Consider the following 20878-nt stretch of genomic DNA (forward strand, 5'->3'; position numbering starts at 1 on the left):
AAATTAAAATGTATATAAAAGTTTATTTAAAAAAAAAAATTGCAGCTGCACAACTTTTCCTTTATTCTTTGAAAAAATAGGCAGTTTTATATTAAGTGCATTAAGTGATAACTGCCAAACCTAATCCAAACACAAATATATTGATTTGTCAAGTGGAAACATTTTCATTGTATCAGAAAATCATGAGTATTTCTGAGACGTCTGGTGTTTGCTTATGTATATATTTGATTCCTCTGCCGTTAGCGCACGCCTCCTTTAATAGTTCTTCCAGCCTGCCGGCTAACCTCAGGTTGGATATAATTTTTAATTTATATTCTTCCTGGTTATGATTTTGGAATATTTCTTAGAAATGTTTGCCAGCAAAACTGCTGGGAAATTTGCAAAATAATGTATGAAATATTGAATTTATTTATTGAATTTTATATACCGTTGTTCAGGCGTACCATCACTTTTTAAAATATTTGTTATGCTTTGTCAATTTGATTCATTATTGTTTTGAAATATTGCTAAATCCTTTAATACATAATTTTTGTACATTTTAATACAGTAAAAACTGTACTGTTTGAAAATCATTATGCAAAATATTTATACTAAAATAATTTTATGGAATATTACTGTTCTTGTTCTTTTATTAAGGACCAATTGAATTTGAAGAATGTGACACAAGCAGTGCAGTAGAAGGTAAGTTGTTGAAATGAAAGTGCTTGTGATTAGCTTAGTAAAAAATCAGCTTTATTGTTGTTGGATTGGTTCATGGCATTCTTGTTCAAGTGCATACTTAATACATTTTTTTTAAAACAAGAAGTAGTTTGCTTATTTGATTAAGCAGAATTTTACTCTTGTGTTTGCATTACTATGGAATGGGTTTATGTTAGACTGTCTACCCTAAAAACATTTCTCATCTTTTTTATATTTGTTAAGCTCCATATAAGTTTCTGCTGCTCGATGAGCCTGTTGGGGAGAAGCTGTAGGTCAAACCTTGAGTGAATTTTGAAAAAGATGCTTGGTGGAAAAATGAGGACATTTGAGTAGGATATTTGGGTGAGAGGTTCAGAAGACTTTTGGGTGAAAGGCATACATAGTTGTGCATCTTTTTAGATTTTCTAGGAATTCTTTAAAAGATTCACTAATTACATTCCGTATTAAGAACAGTTATAGTTTGACTTTATAGCTAATTGTGATTAAAAGTCAAGATTTACAATTTGTTTCCATGACTTAGAAATACTGCAGTATTTGGGATCCAGATTTGGATCGCTTGTCCGATTGGACTAGTACGGTCTTGGCTTACTGCTATAGTGGCGGCCCCTACTAGCCAGTCAGAGGCGTTGACCATGAAAAAAGAAACTTTTCTGTCCTGGAACCTACAAGGGTTTCTTGTGTGAATCAGGCAAGACCATGTGGGGAGTGGCAGGGGCAGCATAGTTCACTGAGAGTAACAATGTATGTAAAAAAAAAAAATTGTAATTCTGTGTAAGGAGATGTAAGTCTTGTAACCATTGCAGACCATGGATGCTGGAAGAGCATCAACAGATATCTACCCATGTGGCATCTCCTTGGGTCAAGCACCAGATGGCACCAGGTCCCTGCCCAGTACCCCCACATCCATGGGATCTCCATCCCCCTCAGCCCCTCCCAGCCTGGAGGGCCGGGCTAGCCACCCCCCCATCTCAGACCGTGCTGCCATCCCAGTAATCTGAGAAGTCACTCTGAGCAGTGAGGATGCATTTCTTCCTCTTCCCCCCACCCCCCCTTGAGGAGGCCTCCCAGCCCCATCATGAACCCCACCATTGAAGAGGATCCTCTATGAGCACTCTTCACCTGTATTGTCCTCCCTCCCCCTCCAGGCCTCACAACGAGCCCAGGGGGTCTCTGGTGAAAAGGAACGAAAGTCTTTTGTAAAAGATTATTCGCTGAATTTATTTTTGTCAGAGGGAGAGGTAATTTGCCTTTAGAAATCCCTGAGTGGGAATTGAACCCTGGCTTCCCTGGTTCAGGGCCCATTGTTCTGAACGCTGGTCTACTACTACACTCTGTGAAGGATGAGGATGAGTGTCCAGTGCTGCTCTAACCCTGGTGCTCTGGCCTCCCCTGGCCCCTGCATGCCCTCCGCTAACCCAGATTGCGGGGAGGGTGATCAGCCACGGGACTCTCCTGCCCCACTGCAGCATCGTCAGCTGGGTGATACCCGACCCCTGATCTGGCTCGGCAAACCGGAGTTGGTTCACCCATCGCTGAACAGCCCCAGCAGGCTGTCCAACCAAGAGGATGACTAGAAGCTCCCTGCCTCCGCTGAGAATTTTACAGATTTCAATAGTTGCCGTTGTTACCCCTGCTGATTTTGGCTAAATTTGCCAAGAGTTTATCTGCTTTGTTACCGAATTTGTATAGTTTATGGGTGGAGGATAGCAAACTTTCTTGAGTTTTCCGATGTATATGACTATTTAAGGTATAGAGAAGAGCCCTGTAGTTTTTATTTTTTACTGAGGGGTGGGCTATTAACAGGGTTTTTGCTTTTTGTAATCAAGCTCCAGGATCTGTTGGTTTGTCAGTTTTTGTTGGCGGATCAGGTTGCCCTTCCTGCCTCCCAAAAAAAGCATGGGGTTGTCTTTGTCGGCCATTATGTTTGCATATTCTATCCATTTAATTTTTAGGAACTTTTGAAAATCAATATCTTGGGACAGGTGGGTGGGGATTAACCAGTGTCTTTGTTCAATTTTGGGGCCTCCCAGTCTTATCCCCACTCACACCATGGAGTGATCTGAGAACTCTATTTCAGCTGTTTCTATCTTGGGGAAGCAGTCCCTGGAGGTAAATATATAGTTGATGCGTGGCATCGATAAGTGAGCCCTAGCTATGTGAGTGTAGTCCCGCAGTTCTGGGTGTAGGATCCTCCATGGGTCTACGAGCTGAAGCTGTCTGCACAAATATGGAATTCCTTTGTGTTTTTTCATCCTGGAATTGCTCCTTGGGAGGATCTAGCTATCCTCGGGTCCATGACACAATTAAAATCTCCGGCCAGTATTATGGATTCTTGGGCATGCATAAGTATGGCCTGCACTAGATTCGCAAAAAAGGTGTGGCAGTAGGTGTTGAGGGCATATACATTACATAAAGTGACTTTGACACCGAACAGTTTCCCTCGTATGATTATATCTAAAAGAAACTTCTATGCGCAAAGAATACATATTTACAATTTAACCCAAGAGCTCTTTTCTCATTTGTCTCTGACTTAACTAAAACCTCGCCCACACCCATACCTAGCGAGGAAGCCAATACTAAATGTGAAGAACTAGCACAATACTTCCATGATAAAATATCTAAATTCACATCACACTTCCCATCAACTACCTCACCCATCAAACCCCCCCCCCCAAATACCTGAATGCTAACTTAAACACCTTTGATCCCACTGCCTCCACAGAAATAGAATCGATCCTAAAGAAAATGAGACCCTCCTCACATCCTTCAGATGCTATCCCCACCAATTCCCTCCTGTCCATTCCCAACATAATATCTCATCCCATAGCCAATATCGTCAACAGTTCTATCACCCTCGAAACTGTCCCTACCCCCCTTAAACAAGCCATCGTCAAGCCCCTACTAAAGAAACCCAAACTTGACTCATCAGAACTGGCCAACTACCGCCCCATAACCAATCTACCCTTCATAGCAAAAATTCTTGATATATTGCATTGCTGTTCCTTCTCTACTACATTCTAAATAGCTTTTGCTTTCACTCAGTTCATAAGGCAACTTAATGTAAATATCCTAACGCCTTCTATTGTGAATATCCTGGAGCCCCCTCTTTTTTTTTTTTTTTACCCCATTTTTTCCTCTCACATCTGCTTTGCTACTTAATTTTGACCACATTGCTACTTAATCTTGACCACAATTTTGATGTAAAGCCCGTTGCTAATTTTCTGTTACCTGGAAACCGATGTGATATTCCACAATGAATGTCAGTCTTTAAAAACTTTAAATAAATACAAAAAAATAAATAAATATATATATATCTACCCTCCACATCGGCAAAGGTCTGCTCCATTGCAAAAGCTACTTGCTTCCCCAGCAGGATTGCCACCCCTGCCTTCCTGTTAACTGCTTGTGAGTAAAAGATTTGTCCTACCCAATCTCTGGCCAGTTTCTCTGTGTATTTCTTGCAGGAAGGCTATTTTGTCCTTCTGCCGGCGTAGGAATTGCAACATTTTAGCTCGCTTGACCAGAGAGCCTAGGCCAGCAATGTTCTATGTTTCCTAGCATGCAGCAGATGAACTCAGGACCAATGGGTATAGTGTACTCCTGATAGCAGTTGGAGACGGATCAGATTTCAATCTGACGTCAGCCCTAGTACATATACCCCCGCAGGAAGTGCAGCTCTTCAGTATTTTCCATTTCCATAGCAGTTAGGGACTACATGCAAGCTCTCACAGCGTTAGAACAAATCCAACGGAGAAAAACCCAAATTCAGAAGAAAACTTACCTCTACAGACGAGCCCCGCTCTCCTGCGGTGATACCCTCGGGTCCCTCCCCAGTTGAGAATTCCCGAGGTGATTTCCGTGGTCCCTCGGAGGTAAGCCTCGGTCTGGTGGCCGATCCTCGGCGGGGACCTAGCCCCCGACTTCAGGTGTGGCTGAGAGGCAGCGGGTGCATCCTTGAGCACAGCGGTGAAAGTATTTGCCCTCTCCCCCCACAGCCAGAGACCGCCCGGTACGAAACCGGGAAGCGCCAAAGACAAGGTAAGGTAGAAATCTTCTAAGTCTCCGGTCTCCGAGGTTCGAGGAGTTGCACAGGTCATCGGCCGGGACCATTGCCGCTGGGTTGATCCGTCCTAGCAGGGCTAGGCCCCGGTTAGATCCAAGGGTCCTCCCACGTGGAGACCCTCCGAGGTGGTCGCCATATTGCCTGCGTGGTCGCCGTCGCCATTTTGGCCCTATTCGACGCTCTGTCCGCCACCTCGACTCGGGCGCACAAGGCTAGCTAGGCGCACAAAATACATGTGCGCATAAGGTTACACGCACAAGTGCCGTGCATAAGAAACGCGTGCATCACGCGCTTGCTGGGCAGGGCGCATAACTGCGTCTTAGGCGCACACCTGCGCGCACACAACCCGCACGCACATTTTCGACGCACCGGAGCTCATAAAGATCTAAGTGCCTATATCCATGGCACCACTGGAAACGGAGATCAAGGCTCAAGGCCTCTGCCCAGCATGCCACATCAGAGCCGCACAAAACGAAGAGGCCAACGCCCTGTGTGTCCAGTGCGAGGAGGCCCTGGGAGATCCAGCCCAGGGCCAGTCCCACCCAGGGCAGAGTACTAGCTCCTCAATGAGTACCCCGGACCTAGCAAATTCTAGCGGGACACCCCCTCAAACGGGGACCCCCAGGGACACAGCGCCCCCTAGCTTGGACCCAGCATCTATCTCATGGGTGGAATTCTTCAAAGGCCTATACACCTTCGTTCACATGCAGATGGAGCCTCCGGCAAAACAGCCACAGCCTCCACCAGAAGACCTTTATGCCCCAGGCCCCTCTAGGCCCAGACAAATGTTTCCACCGCCGAGAAGTCCCACCTACCGGGACACGGATAACTCTGAAGAGGAATCAGAGCCCCTAGAAGAAGGGGAACTCCCCCCGGGGACAGAGCCTCACTGGACCATGAGACGCTTCTTCACCAAGGACGAGCTCCCAGACCTGGTCACCCACAGCCTGAAGGAGCTTGCTATCCCGGGCACAAGCGCTTCAGGGGAACCTAAGACGAATCCCCTGCTAGAGGGACTCTGCCAGACCTCCCGCCATTTCCCTCTGTTACAAGCCGTCCAGCAGCTAATTGACCTGGAATGGAGAGCCCCAGAGTCCACATTCAAAGGGGGGACGGGCTATGGCAGCCATGTACCCTCTAGACCTGGCGGCCAAAGACCTTCTGACATGCCCAAAAGTGATTGCCATGGTCTGCTCGGTCTCGAAGCGCACCACTATCCCAGAGGAGTGTCATCAGCTGTGGCAGCCAGGAGGCAACTCCCACGTCAGTCAGTAGTGGAAAAGTCTGCCCTAAAAAAGGCAAAATGTTCCCTGGTGCTTACCACCAGGGTGTGGATGGTTCACACATCTCTGTGCACCCCATAGTGGGTCGCTTTATGTGGGGTCTACTTCAGTTGAAGCCTGCCATGCAGCCTCCGTCTGTGTCCTGGGCCCTTAATGTGGGTTTGGCTCAGCTCATGAAGGAGCCTTTTGAGCCACTGCGTTCCTGTGACCTGAAGTACCTGACCTGGAAGGTCATGTTTTTGGTCGCAGTCACTTCAGCAAGCAGAGTCATTGAGCTTCAGGCTTTGGTGAATTACCCACCATACACGGAATTATTTCACGATAATATGGCTCTGCGTACACACCCCAAATTACTGCCTAAGGTGCTGACAGATTTCCATCTTAAACAATCAATCATCCTACCCACCTTTTTTCCCAAGCCTCATTCGCACCAGGGCGAACGGGCTGTACACAGCTTGGATTGCAAGAGAGCCTTCCTGGAGCAGACAGCAGGCCACAGGCGTCCATGCAACTCTTCATTTTTTTTGACAGGAATAGATTGGGAGTTGCCGTTACTAAGCAGACAGTGTCCAACTGGTTGGCGAACTGCTTTTTCTGCTACACTCAGACAGGACAGCAGATTAAGGGCCATATCAAGGCTCATTCTGTCAGAGCCATGGCGACTTTGGTGGCCCACTTGTGAGCAGTCTCCGTGGACGAGATCTGCAAAGCTGTGACATGGAATTCTCTCCACACTTTTGCCTCTTACAACTGTCTGGACAAGGATGGCCGACACGATAGCAATTTCGGCCAGTCCGTCCTTCAGAATCTCTTTCAGCTGTAGAACCCAACTCTTCCTGCCTGGGAGCTCATCATTCGGGTTCAGGCTATCTCCCTCTGTTACCAACAGCACCAGTGTTGTTGTGTCCATTGGCACATGTTAAGTGTCTGTTGGTCTCTTCATTCTTCGGGAGTAGCCTGTAGCTAGGGATTCACCCATGTGTGAGGACTACCATCCTGCTTGTCCTAGGAGAATGCAAAGTTGCTTACCTTTAACAGGTGTTCTCCTAGGTCAGCAGGATGTTAGTCCTCAAGAACCCACCTGCCACCCCACAGAGTTGGGTTTCTCTTATGTTTGTTTTATTTTTTTGTAATTCTATGTTACAAGACTGAAGAGGGACCCCACATGGATGCAAATCTGCTTTCCTACTGTCTGGACCTGTTCATAATAGTTATATCTGACTGCTTGAATTACTAATAGCATTTCCTCAGGTCAGGCAGGACTTGATGGAATTGGAGAGGCTTTTATGCCATCGCTAATTTTCCCAGTGTTCTGGGAGCTATCGACTGCGCTCATATAGCCATCATCCCACTCCGTGATAGGGAGGAGATCTTCCACAACAGAAAGCTCTTCCACTCCTTCAACGTGCAAGTGGTCTGTGACACTCGAATGCGCATCCTCGATGTAGTGGCCAGGTACCCGGGAGCCGCTCATGATTCCTTTATATTTAGGCAATCGGGTCTATATGAAAATTTTGAGGACAGGCTCTATGGTGACTGTTGGCTCGAAAGTGACTGAGATGTTTCTTTCTCTGTTCCATCTCTGACTATGTATTTGCAGCAAATGGCACGGACATGGGGAGGGTTCTGTGGGGGGTGTAATAGCATTACTGACATAAGTGGCTTGTACAATTAGGACTGCACACCATTGTGCCAGGGCCTGTCTTTCTCTCTCCATGCTCCAAAGGCCTGCTAATCTTGTGAGATCAAACAATGCACTTGCCATAAAGCTTAGTGTGTGAGCAGACACTATATACTTTCTATGGGTTAACTTTAAACAGTGGCCTGGTTAATCACAACCTTTGTGTCCACACTGCTGATACTCGCAGATCAGGTGTGCCCTGCTAGTGATGGGTCAGCCAGGATGTCAGGCACATTTTATCTTGCCCATCACACAGGTAAACAGAAGCAGTGACCTGTGCATTATGGGGAGGCTAGTAGAGCATTTGCAGCTGCTCTCCTCTCTATCATCTTTCTTTCACTCAGTGTATAACAAACCATGTGTGCTTACTTAGCCTTCATCTTGACAATGGAGCAGTAGACTGTACTTGAAATATTGTAGTCAAAGTAAAGATAACACTAAATACATGTGGCTGGCCTACTGTTTTCTGACTGATAGTAAGACTAAAAGAAGTGTGTGTCGCAAGAGAGTTTGTGTAGGACTGCCAAAACGGTGGCTTTCCTAGCGTGTAGCAGATGGACTCAAAACAAGTGGGTATAGTGTGCTCGTGCTAGCAGTTGGAGACGGATCTGACGTCAGCACGGGTACATATACCCCCGCAGGAAGTGCAGCAATTCAGTAAGTTCCGTCTCCAAAGCAGTTTGGAGCTACCTTACGCTCGCTGAGCGTTTTTCCAAATTATAACGACTAAATTCTTAGAAGAAATCCTACCTGAAGACGAGCCCCGCACTCCTGCGGTGATACCCTCGGGTCCCTCCCCCAGTTGAGTTTCCCGAGGTGATTTCCGTGGTCCCTCGGAGGTGAGTGCCTCGGTCCGGTGGCCGGATCGCCACCGGACCGAGGCACTCACCTCCGAGGCCCGAGGCCCGAGGGCGCGGGCCTCGGGACTCGGGACTCGGGCGCGGGACTCGGGACTCGGGCCTCGGGACTCGGGACTCGGGCGCGGAGGTGAGGCCCGAGGCACTCACCTCCGCGCCCGAGCCCTTCCCACTCGGGGGCCCTAGCCCCCGAGTGGGAAGGGCTCGGGCGCGGCTTAGAGGCAGCCTCGGTCCCGGTGAGGACTTCGCCCCCGAGCGAGACGACGTTCGGGCGCGGCTTAGAGGCAGCGGGTGCACTTCCTCGAGCGCGGCGGTGACGGTAATCAGCCTTTCCCCCCGCAGCCAGAGACCGCCCGGGTCGCAGCCGAGAAGCGCCGAAGACAAGGTAAGGCGTACATCTTTACTTACTGGTCTCCGAAGAGCGAGGATTAGCAGGGTCTGCCTATGTGGCAGCCCGCCAAGGAGGTCGCCATTTTGCCTGCTCGCCAGCCCTGGTTCGCCGCCTCGATCTAAGCGCAGAATTCTCCTCCCATGCAGGCACTGGGATTATGGCTTTTAGGGATAGGAGCCTCCACAAGGTAACTTCTAGTGCCGCCCTCTTGAGGGGTGAACAAGGAGATTCCACAAACTTGTCCGGCGGGAGCTGAAGAAAGTCCAGGTAATACCCTTCTCGGATGATGGCAAGGACCCACTGGTCCGAGGTAATCTTGACCCACCTGCGGTAGAAGAGGGTTAGCCTGCCCCCTATGGCTGCTACCCCCGGATGGGTCGGCTGATTGTCATTGCGGAGTGCGGCCGGGACCAGAGCCCGAGCCGGTTCTCCTCTTGGTGTGCTTAGTTTGAAAGGACTGGTTCCTGGCCTGAGAACGAGGTGCTTGGTAGCGAGCCCTGTAAGGGTTGAAGCGCTGAGAGTTTCTACCTCTGGATGGCCTGGAAAAAGGGCGCTGGGCCCTCCTGGCTCTGTCTTCCGGTAGACAGGGTAATGGAGAGGCGCCCCATGTATTAGCCAATTTCTCGAGGTCGCTGCCGAACAAGAGGGATCCCTTAAAGGGCATTCTCGTGAGGCGAGTCTTGGAGGAGGAGTCGGCCGACCAGTTGCATAGCCAGAGGTGTCTTCTGGCCGCCACTGAGGATGATACTCCTTTGGCTGCCGTACGAACTAGGTCGGAGGCAGCGTCAGTGAGGAACGAGAGGGCTGATTCCATTTCTTCTCCCAGGATGTTGTTCCTGGCTTGTGATAGGCAGGAGCGCGTCACCACGGTGCAGCAAGTCGCAATTCGTAGGGACATGGCTGCTACCTCAAAGGCTTGTTTCAGGATGGCATCCATGCGCCGGTCATGTGCATCCTTGAGGGCCGCCCCTCCCTCCACCGGAATGGTGGTGCGTTTCACAATTGCACTAACTATGGCGTCTACCATCGGGCACGCCAACAGCTCCTTGGTTGCCGGGTCTAGGGGGTACATGCTAGACAAAGCCCGACCCCCTTTGAAGGAAGCATCTGGTGCATTCCATTCCAGATCGATTAACTGCTGTGCTGCTTGTAGGAGGGGAAAATGGTGAGCCGTTGGACGCAGGCCCTCTAGCAGGGGGTTCATTCTGGGTTCCCCTGGGGTGCCCTGGCCCGGTATAGCCAGCTCCGACAGACAATGAGAGACCAGGTCTGGAAGATCCTCCTTAGGAAAGAAGCGTCTCATGGTTCAATATGGTTCTATCCCCGAGGGGAGTTCTCCCTCCTTGGGGGGCTCGCCATCTTCATCAGAATAATCCTAGTCCCCATAAGTGGGGCTTCCAGGTGGCGGGTGGCCATGCGTAGGCCTTGAGGGTCCCGGGGCAGGGTCATCCGGTATGTATGGGCCCGGTCGGGGATCAGACTGCATCTTGACGAAGGCATGAATCCCCTTGAATAATTCCACCCAGGAGAGGGAAGCAGGTTCTAGCCGTAGGGGCACCAGGTCTGTAGGGTTCCCTGGCTGCTCACCGCGGCCTGCTAGGTTCGGGGTGTTCCCTGAAGAACTGGCAGTCAAACTGGGCTGAGACCGGCCCTGGCCTGGAACTCCCAGGGCCTCGTCACATGGGGCACATAGGGAGTCTGTTTCCTCGCTCTGTGTGGCTCTGAGGTGGCATGCTGAGCAGAGGCCTAGAGCTCTTATGCCTGAGTCTGGAGGTGCCGGCTCTGCGGCCGCATGGGCTCTCTTACGCTCCATCGCGTCTGAGCTCCAATCAATGAGCGCCTATGAGCGTGCGTGTATGAACGTGCGCCTAACAATGTGCGCGTATCAACGTGCGCGTATCAGCGTGCACGTAACCATGTGCACTTATGGACGTGCGCCTATCAACGTGCGCGTATCTATGTGCGCCTATGCTATCAACATGCGCCTATCAGCGCATAATAAATGGAATGATCTATTCCATTTATTTCATAGTACCCAAGAAGGAGGGCACTTTCAGGCCCGTCCTGGACCTCAAGTCGGTCAACCGGAACCTACGGGTCCCCAGCTTTCGCATGGAAACTCTGCGGTCTGTCAAGAATGCAGTACAGCCAGGGGAGTTCCTCACATCCCTAGATCTGTCTGAAGCCTACTTGCATATCCCAATCCATCGGTATCACCAGCGCTATTTACGCTTCAAAGTCCTGAATCAACACTTCCAGTTCCGAGCTCTACCCTTCGGGTTAGCCACCGCACCGCGAACCTTTACCAAGGTCATAGTAGTAGTGGCGGCGTCACTCAGGAAGGAAGGAAGGAGTCCTCGTCCATCCCTACCTGGACGATTGGCTGATCAGGGCAAAGTCCCCGGAGGAGAGCCACCAGGAAAGCCTAGGATGGGTAGTAAACTTGAACAAGAGTTCCCTACAGCCTTCTCAGTCGCTGGAATACCTAGGAGTCCGATTCGACACCCAGGAAGACAAGGTCAGTCTGACTGCCAAGAGGAGAGCAAAGCTCCGGAATCGTCTGCAGGCCCTGCTGAGCGCCACCCGGCCCACAGCTTGGGATTACCTACAGGTCCTTGGCCTTATGGCATCCACGCTGGAGGTGATACCATGGGCGCGGGCTCATATGAGACCATTACAACGCGCCCTCCTATCCTGGTGGAGCCCACGGTCACAGAACTACACCGTACACCTACCTCTACCAGCCAGAGTGCGGAATCAGATACGGTGGTGGTTGCAGCCCGGCCACATGAGCCGGGGGTCAAGAATGTCCTCCCCAACCTGGACCCTGCTCACTACAGATGCCAGCCTGAACGGATGGAGAGCACACTGCGAAGAACTCACCGCCCAAGGGCGGTGGAACAGAGAAGAGTCAGAGTGGAACATCAACTGACTAGAGGCAAGGGCAGTCAGGCTAGCGTGCCTGCGATTTGCCCACAGACTTCGAAACAGAGCGGTCAGAGTGATGTCAGACAACGCCACCACGATGGCATACATCAACCGACAGGGCGGAACCAGAAGCCAACAGGTATCCCTAGAAATAGCCCCCCTGATGACTTGGGCAGAAGCAAATCTCCAGGACATCTCCGCTGTCCACATCGCCATGAAGGACAACACCATGGCAGACTTCCTCAGCAGAGAAAGCCTAAATCCAGGGGAATGGCAGCTGTCGCCCACAGCTTTCCAGATGATTGTGGATCAGTGGGGGACGCTGGGCATGGACCTACTAGCGGACAGGTCCAACGCTCAAGTACCCAGATATTTCAGCCGCAGGCGGGATCCTCTATCCCAGGGGATTGATGCCCTGGTACAGCCATGGCCTCAGGGGATCCTGCTGTATGCCTTTCCTCCATGGCCCCTGCTGGGCGCCATTATACACAAGATTCAGCGGCACAGAGGCCTAGTTCTTCTAGTGGCCCCGGACTGGCCAAGAAGACCCTGGTACGCAGAGATGATAAGACTACTGGCAGGGACTCCGTTTCCCCTGCCTCCACACAGGGACCTGCTGCGGCAAGGTCCCATCCTCCACGAGGATCCAGCTCAATTCTCTCTTACGGTCTGGCCATTGAGAGGGCTAGACTGAAGAAAAGAGGATACTCGGGGCCGGTAATAGATACACTCCTCCGAGCGCGCGAGTTCTCCACATCACTAACATATATAAGGATCTGGAGAGTATTTGAAGCCTGGTGCGAAACTCACAGCACCAATCCACATGCCGCTAAAATCCCTATCATTTTGGATTTCCTGCAAGATGGCCTTCAGAAGGGTCTGTCCCTCAATTCCATCAAAGTTCAAGTGGCAGCGCTATCCTGCTACGGTCCCCGGAGTGACGGCAACAGCATCGCCATACACCCAGACGTTTCCCGTTTCCTGAAAGGAGTCAAACACATTCGCCCGCCACTGAAGTGGCCAGTGCCCCTGTGGAACCTCAACCTAGTCTTGGAATTCCTAGCGGGACACGCCTTCAGACCACTTCGAGGCCTGTCCCTCCGTTTGTTAACCGTGAAGATGGTGTTCCTGCTGGCAGTATGCTCAGCACGCCGCATCTCAGAGCTACAAGCACTGTCCTGCCGTGATCCGTTTCTCAGAATCACTCCAGGGGCTATCCATCCTCGCACGGTTCCTTTCTTCTTACCCAAAGTAGTCTCACACTTCCACCTCAACCAAACCATATCCTTGCCTACCACGGAAGGTTTGAAGAAGTCGGAAGAAGGTCGAATACTACGCCATCTCGACATCGGCAGGCTGCTGTCCAGATACCTGGAAATGTCAGAAGCAGTACGAAAGACGGACCACCTGTTCGTCCTTCACAGCGGGAAGAAGCAAGGGGAAGCGGCCTCACGGGCAACCATCGCCCGCTGGATCAAAGAAGTTATCAAGGCGGCCTACGTAGAAGCGGGAAAACCACCACCTCTACGGGTCAAGGCTCACTCTACCAGAGCGCAAGCAGCCTCTTGGGCAGAAACTAGGATGCTGTCGCCTGCAGAGGTATGTAGAGCGGCGACGTGGTCCTCCCTCCATACCTTCTCCAGATTCTATCGTCTGGACGTCCAGGCCAGGGAGGACACAGCATTTGCGAGGGCAATCCTGAATGGACCTCGGGCAGCCTCCCGCCCAGTCCGGGAGTAGCTTTTGTACATCCCACTTGTTTTGAGTCCATCTGCTACACGCTAGGAAATGTAGAGATTACTTACCTGATAATCTCGTTTTCCTTAGTGTATGCAGATTGGCTCAGCATCCCGCCTGGTTGCCGGTATACATGGGGATTCACTGACTCCCGGTAAGCCATGTTTTCTTATATAGGGCATCCACCCCTGCCGGGTGTCGGCGCCTTCCGGTTGAGAACACTGGCGGTCTCCAGCTACTATCAATCGGTCAGGGTAATCCTGTTCAATTAATCGATCGGTCAGTTGCACATATATCCATAAAGCTTTTGCAAGGAAGATTACTGAATTGCTGCACTTCCTGCGGGGGTATATGTACCCGTGCTGACGTCAGATCCGTCTCCAACTGCTAGCACGAGCACACTATACCCACTTGTTTTGAGTCCATCTGCATACACTAAGGAAAACGAGATTATCAGGTAAGTAATCTCTACATTAGCTTGCGGCATTTTGCTTGGCGGGCCTATCCCTAGGACCCTGACCTAGCCCTCTCTTGTGGGCGAGATAGTGCCATAAGTGTGATGGAACTCCAGCTGGGCCTTGAACATGGAGAACAACAGCTCTAGAAATCCTATAAATCACAAGTAACTCTGGAACTTAAAGGCACAGCCTAAAGCTACAGGTAGACAGTTTAAGATATCAGTCACAGAGTTGCCATTTTACAGCCTCATCCCTTAGATGACAATCATGTGCTTGTGAAGTTATGCACCTGTACTTGGGATGCTTTGTGTCATAAGGGCCTGCAAAGACACTGCTGACAGCACTGCCTCAGCGCCTGTGCAACATTGGTGCATTCCCACAATGCTCACAGGTCATTCCAAGCTAGCATATCTCTTTCTGGTTGCATGCACCCTGCTACACCTACCCAGTCAAAATTTAACTATCATGTACAGATGGGTGAGGGCCTTGGCAGATGGCATGTCATATTGGTTAGCTTAGCTTTTTGGGGAGGGTACACAAGGATGCTGGTCAGATTGTCTGAAGGCAGGATTGGGAATCAGATTTTGTCATGCCTTCACTTGTATTTGCAAGACACCTCAGAAATGTCAATGTCACAGAATAGTTTCTAATGACTCTACGAGCACCCACATGTCTCCTAAGAAAAGGTTCACATCATTGAACCCAACGCAAAGGTGTGTTAGAGGCTATTTGTCTCACCTGATCCATCACAGGTAGCCCAGTATCCTGTTTCCAACAGTGGCCAATCCAAGTCACAAGTACCTGGCATGTGCCCAAACATTAGATAACTTACAAGCTACTATTGCTTATTAATTACCGTAATAGCAGTTTATGGATTTTTCTTCTAGGAACTTATACAAACCTTTTTTAAACCCAGTTATACTAACTGCTATAACCACATCCTCTGGCAATGAATTCCAGAGCTTAACTATGTGCTAAGAAGAATGTTCTTCAATTTGTTTTAAATGAGCTACTTGCTAACTTCATGGCGTGCTCCCGATCCTTCTATTATCTGAGAGAGTAAATAACTGATTTATATTAACTTGTTCATGTCCTTTCATTACTTTGCAGACTTCTATCATGTCCCCCCCCCTCAGTTGTGTCTGCTCCAAACTGAACAGCCCTAATTTCTTTAGCCTTTCCTCATAGGAACGCTTCATGAATTTGCGTGTCATCCTTGCGCAGGGCCATGCTAATCTTCTCTCTATCGTTCCAGTTTTAGTATATGTGCTGCCATTCCATGTCCTTTAGCATTTTGGTTGCCTTTCTCTGCACTTTCTCCAGTGCAGCTATATTGTTTTCGAGATGCAGTGACCAGAATTGCACACATTATTCAAGGTACAGTCTCATCATGAAGCGATACAGAGGCATTATGACATCCTTCGTTTTATTTTCCATTCCCTTCCTAATAATTCCTAACATTGTTTGCTTTTTTGATCACCACAGCACACTGAGATGACAATTTCAATGTATTATCCACTATGATGCCTAGATCTCTTTCCTGGGTGGTAACTCTTAAAATAGAACCTAACATTGTGTAACTACAGCAAGGGTTATTTTTCCCTATATGCATCACTTTGCAGTTGTCCACGTTAAATTTCATTTGCCCTTTGGGTGCCCAATCTTCCAGTCTCACAAGGGCCTCCTGCAATAATTCACAATCTGCTTGAGATTTAACTACTCTGCATAATTTTGTGTCATCTGCAAATCTGAGCTCCTCACTCATCGTACCCTTTTCCAGAACATGTAATAATAATAGTTCTGAAATTTCATTTTTTAGTTCTTTCAGAATCCAGGGGTATATACCATCTGGTTCAGGCAATTTATTACTCTTCAGTTTGCCAATCAGGCCTACCACATCTTCCAGATTCACCGTGATTTGGTTCAGTTGATCAGAATCATCACCCATGAAAACCTTCTCCGGAACGGGTATCTCTCCAACATCATTGTCAGTAAACGGTGAAGCAAAGAATTAGTTTAATCTTTCTGCGATGGCCTTATCTTCTCTAAGTGCCCCTTTAACCCTTTGATCATCCAATGGTCCAACCGACTCACTTGCAGGCTTTCTGCTACGGATATTTTTAAAAATGTTTTTATTGTGAGTTTTTGCCTCTATGGCCAACTTCTTCTGAAATTTTCTCTTAGCCTGTCTTATCAATGTCTTATATTTAACTTGCCCATTCTTATGCTTTATCCTATTTTCTTCTGTTGGATTCTTCTTCCAATTTTTGAATGAAGATCTTTTGGCTAAAATAGCCTCTTTCACCTCACCTTTTAATCATGCCAGTAATTGTTTTGCCTTCCTTCCACTTTTCTTAATGCATGGAATACATCTGGTCTGTGCTTCTAGGATGGTATTTTTTTAACAATATGCAGCTATTCAGCAGCTGCTCGTCTTCGCACACTAGCCAACGGTCCTCCTCCTTCCTGCCTGCACGGTTCTGGCAACTTTTTTCTTCCGGGGCCATGTGGGCAGGAAGGAAGAGGAGTACCTGGAGTTTAGGGGTTTGACCCAGAGGCAAGTTTCCAGATTTGCTGCTGCCTGTTCCTTTTTTGTTTTGGGCCATGGTGGGATGCCACCATGGCCCCGCTGGTCTTTCTGGGAGGTAAAAGCTGTGCGCAGCTTGGAGGAAGCATTGCCCCCTGTGCCACTGTTGTGGTGTTGTATGAGTGTGTGTGACACACAGAGAAGGTGTCTCTGGTATTAATGATTTTAGCTATGTCTTTCATTTACTGCTGACAAAGTTGTAAGACTAAAAAGCAGCATGAATCTAAGGCAGCATGCATAAAGGGAGTAACAGATGATAGTAAACAGAGTAGATTGAGGAGCTGCTGATTGTTTTGTAAATTTCCAAAAGGTTGCACTATACCTTTTTAGTAAAGGAATTAACAGTTCAAGTTCTTCTTGTGGCAGAATTATTTATTTCTCAGATAATGTTTCACAGGGCAAAGGGGATGGGATGCATATTGTCCTGAGAAAACTGAACATGGCCGGTAGTGAGCTAATGGAGTTTATATAGTACACTGGGTTTTGCATTTTATCATGGGTATGAATTTAGATTAGAATAGATGTTTTGAATGTTATGTAATTGCATATTTTGTTAACTTTTGGGAGAGAGTGTGTATGTATTGATTAATTTGGTTTAGTTTGTTAATATGGTTTGTTTTATTCCCTAGTGAAAGTAAGGGGTAGGATACACCATAGCAGGGATTATTAATATTAATATTCTTTAAGTTGTGATATATATTAATTGTAATTATATTGTTTTAATGGTATTGTGTATTAATATTTTCTGTTTATTGCTGTGGTTACCATGTTTGGTGAAATTGGTGTTATAAAAAAATGAAATGAAAGAGGAAATGAAATGGGGCTGCAAGTGGGAGAGAGAGTTAGGCCTGCCTAGTGGGGTGCTAAAGGACATGGGCTGGAGTGCTTTCAGCAATTCAGTGGAGTCTTTCTTATAAAGTGCAATATTAACATATAGATACTGTTAATTTTGTGTTAATATTTAAATAGTTAAATGGCTTATTTACATCACAAAGCACTCTAGTATTATACCGTGATTAAAATGGTGGGCTGTGTTATATTAATTCACAAAAGCCCCCAAAACAAACGTATTCCAGAGACCCACACAGTGGGTCTCTGGAATACAATAGCCTATCCCCATTAGACCTTTTTTCTCTGCAGTTCCTACACCGCTTGACACAAACTTGCACCCACGCCCCTAACCCCATGACGCACACGATTTGATCTTTGGCCCTTGTATATAAGTGTATATAATTTACTCCATATTGTAAAAAGTTCACTACCGTTACTGTTTCTGCATCCTCTGCATTATCTCCTTCTGCAGCTTTATGCTTTGTCCCCTCCCCATTCCCCTGTTCATTGTACTTTCCTTCCTTTTTAGTTACAATGTAAACCGGTATGATGTTTGCACACTAATGTCGGTATACAAAAACCTTAAATAAATAAATAAAATATAAACTTACAAAAACAAAATTGGTCAACTGGTCATATAATTTGATCTTCTATAAACTCATACTTTATGTAAAAAACCTCTCTTTATGCAGACATTTATGTGGGACCGACAACCCTAAGCTCTTCAGTTTTATAAAAGAGCCAATTCAGGAGGAAAGTCCACTTTACTTTATTTAATCCTATCTATATTTTTTATGTTATTTTGCATTGTTTCAAAAATATTTAGAAATCACCAAAAACAGTCCCGTATATTCACAGAAAACAATTCCTTTTCAAATTAGCATCAAAGTATTCCCACACTTTTCTTGTCATCTGTCATCACAGAGGCTTGGTGGAAGGAGGATAACCAATGGGACAGTGCTATATCAGGGTTCAAATTATATCGCAGTGATAGGAAGGATCAACTTGATGGGGGTGTGGCACTTTATGTCCGGGAGGGTATAGAGTCCAACAGGATAAAGATCATACAAGAAACTAAATGCTCAGTAGAATCTATATTTATTTTATTTATTTTTAATTTTTATATACTGAGGTTCTTATATCAGATACAAATCGGGTAGAAATCCCATGTGTGTTGGGTAAGAGTATAGTGATAGGAGTATACTACTGTCCACCTGGACAAAATGGTCAGATGATGAAATGCTAAGAGAAATTAGAGAAGCTAACCAATTTGGCAGTGCAATAATAATGGGAGATTTCAATTACCCTAATATTGACTGGGTAAATGCAACATCAGGACTTGCTAGAGATAAAGTTCCTGGATGTAATAAATGATTGCTTCATGGAGCAATTGGTTCAGGAACCAACAAGAGAGGGAGCTATTTTAGATTTAATTATTAGTGGAACGCAGGATTTGGTGAGAGAGGTAATGGTGGTGGGGCCATTTGGCAACAGTGATAATATACATGATCAAATTTAAATGAATAACTGGAAGGGGGACAATAAGTAAATCTACAGCTCAAACACTAAATTTTCAAAAGGGAAAAATGATAAAATGAGGAAAATAGAAAAAAACTAAAAGGTGCAGCTGCAAAGGTTAAGTGTTCAACAGGCATGGACATTGTTTAAAAATACAATCCTAGAGGAGCAGTCCAGATGTATTCCACACATTAAGAAAGATGGAAGGAAGGAAGGCAAAATGATTACCATCATGGTTAAAAGGTGAGGTGAAAGAGGCTATTTTAGCCAAAAAAAATCCTTCAAAAATTAGAAGAAGGATCCATCTGAAGAAAATAGGATAAAACGTAAGCATTGTCAAGTTAAGTGTAAAACATTGATAAAACAGGCTAAGAGAGAATTTGAAATGAAGTTGGCCATAGAGGCAAAAACTCATAATAAAAACTTTTTCAAATATATCCGAAGCAAGAAATCTGTGAGGGAGTCGATTGGGAAGATAAGGCCATTGCAGAAAGACTAAATTAATTCTTTGCTTCCGTGTTTACTAATGAGGATGTTGGGGAGATACCAGTTCCAGAGATGGTTTTCAAGGGTGGTGAGTCAGACGAACTGAACCAAATCACTGTAAACCTGGAAGATGTAGTAGGCCAGATTGACAAACTAAAGAATAGCAAATCACCTGGACTGGATGGTATGCATCCTAGGGTACTGAAGGAACTCAAAAATAAAATTTCTGATCTATTAGTTAAAATTTGTAACCTATCATTAAAATCATCCATTGTACCTGAAGACTGAAGGGTGGCCAATGTAACCCCAATATTTTAAAAGGGCTCCAGGGGCGATCCGGGTAAGTATAGACCAGTGAGCCTGACTTCAGTGCCAGGAAAAATAGAAACTATTCTAATGATCAAAATTGTAGAGCATATAGAAAGACATGGTTTAATGGAACACAGTCAACATGGATTTACCCAAGGGAAGTCTGTCCTAACAAATCTGCTTCATTTTTTTGAAGGGGTTAATAAACATGTGGATAAAGGTGAACTGGTAGATGTAGTGTATTTGGATTTTCAGAAGGCATTTGACAAAGTCCCTCATGAGAGGCTTCTAAGAAAACTAAAAAGTCATGGGATAGGAGGCGATGTCCTTTTGTGGATTGCAAACTGGTTAAAGGACATGAAACGGAGAGTAGGATTAAATGGTCAATTTTCTCAGTGGAAAAGGGTAAACAGTGGAGTACCTCAGGGATCTGTACTTGGACCGGTGCTTTTCAATATATACATAAATAATCTGGAAAGGAATACGATGAGTGAAGTTATCAAATTTGCGGACGATACAAAATTATTCAGGATAGTTAAATCACAAGCGGATTGTGATACATTACAGGAGGACCTTGCAAGGCTGGATGATTGGGCATCCAAATGGCAGATGAAATTTTATGTGACAAGTGCAAGGTGTTGCATATAGGGAAAAATAACCCTTGCTGTAGTTACACGATGTTAGGTTCCATATTAGGAGCTACCACCCAGGAAAATGATCTAGGCATCATAGTGGATAATACTTTAAAATCGTCGCTCAGTGTGCTGCCGCAGTCAAAAAAGCAAACAGAATGTTAGGAATTAGTAGGAAGGGAATGGTTAATAAAATGGAAAATGTCATAATGCCTCTGTATCGCTTCATGGTGAGACCGCACCTTGAATACTGTGTACAATTCTGGTCGCCGCATCTCAAAAAAGAGATAGTTGCGATGGAGAAGGTACAGAGAAGGACAACCAAAATGATAAAGGGGATGGAACAGCTCCCCTATGAGAAAAGGCTGAAGAGGTTAGGGCTGTTCAGCTTGGAGAAGAGATGGCTGAGGGAGGATAT

General features: G+C 46.8%; 1 protein-coding gene and 1 pseudogene across 5 annotated transcripts in view; one reads left to right on the forward strand and one right to left on the reverse strand.

The window, feature by feature from the left end:
* The window catches only part of FCHO2 (FCH domain only 2), a 532544-nt gene that overhangs the window by 153021 nt on the left and 358645 nt on the right, over nucleotides 1-20878 (forward strand). For all 5 annotated transcript variants that reach the window (XM_029574710.1, XM_029574736.1, XM_029574720.1 and 2 more), the window contains exon 9: nucleotides 637-681. In XM_029574710.1, the coding sequence (XP_029430570.1) occupies nucleotides 637-681 (45 nt within the window). The remainder of the gene's footprint in view (nucleotides 1-636; nucleotides 682-20878) is intronic.
* Nucleotides 15282-15378, reverse strand: LOC115082777 (annotated as a pseudogene).

The sequence above is a fragment of the Rhinatrema bivittatum genome, chromosome 1 (assembly GCF_901001135.1).
Source record: "Rhinatrema bivittatum chromosome 1, aRhiBiv1.1, whole genome shotgun sequence".
In the NCBI taxonomy this organism is placed as follows: domain Eukaryota; kingdom Metazoa; phylum Chordata; class Amphibia; order Gymnophiona; family Rhinatrematidae; genus Rhinatrema; species Rhinatrema bivittatum.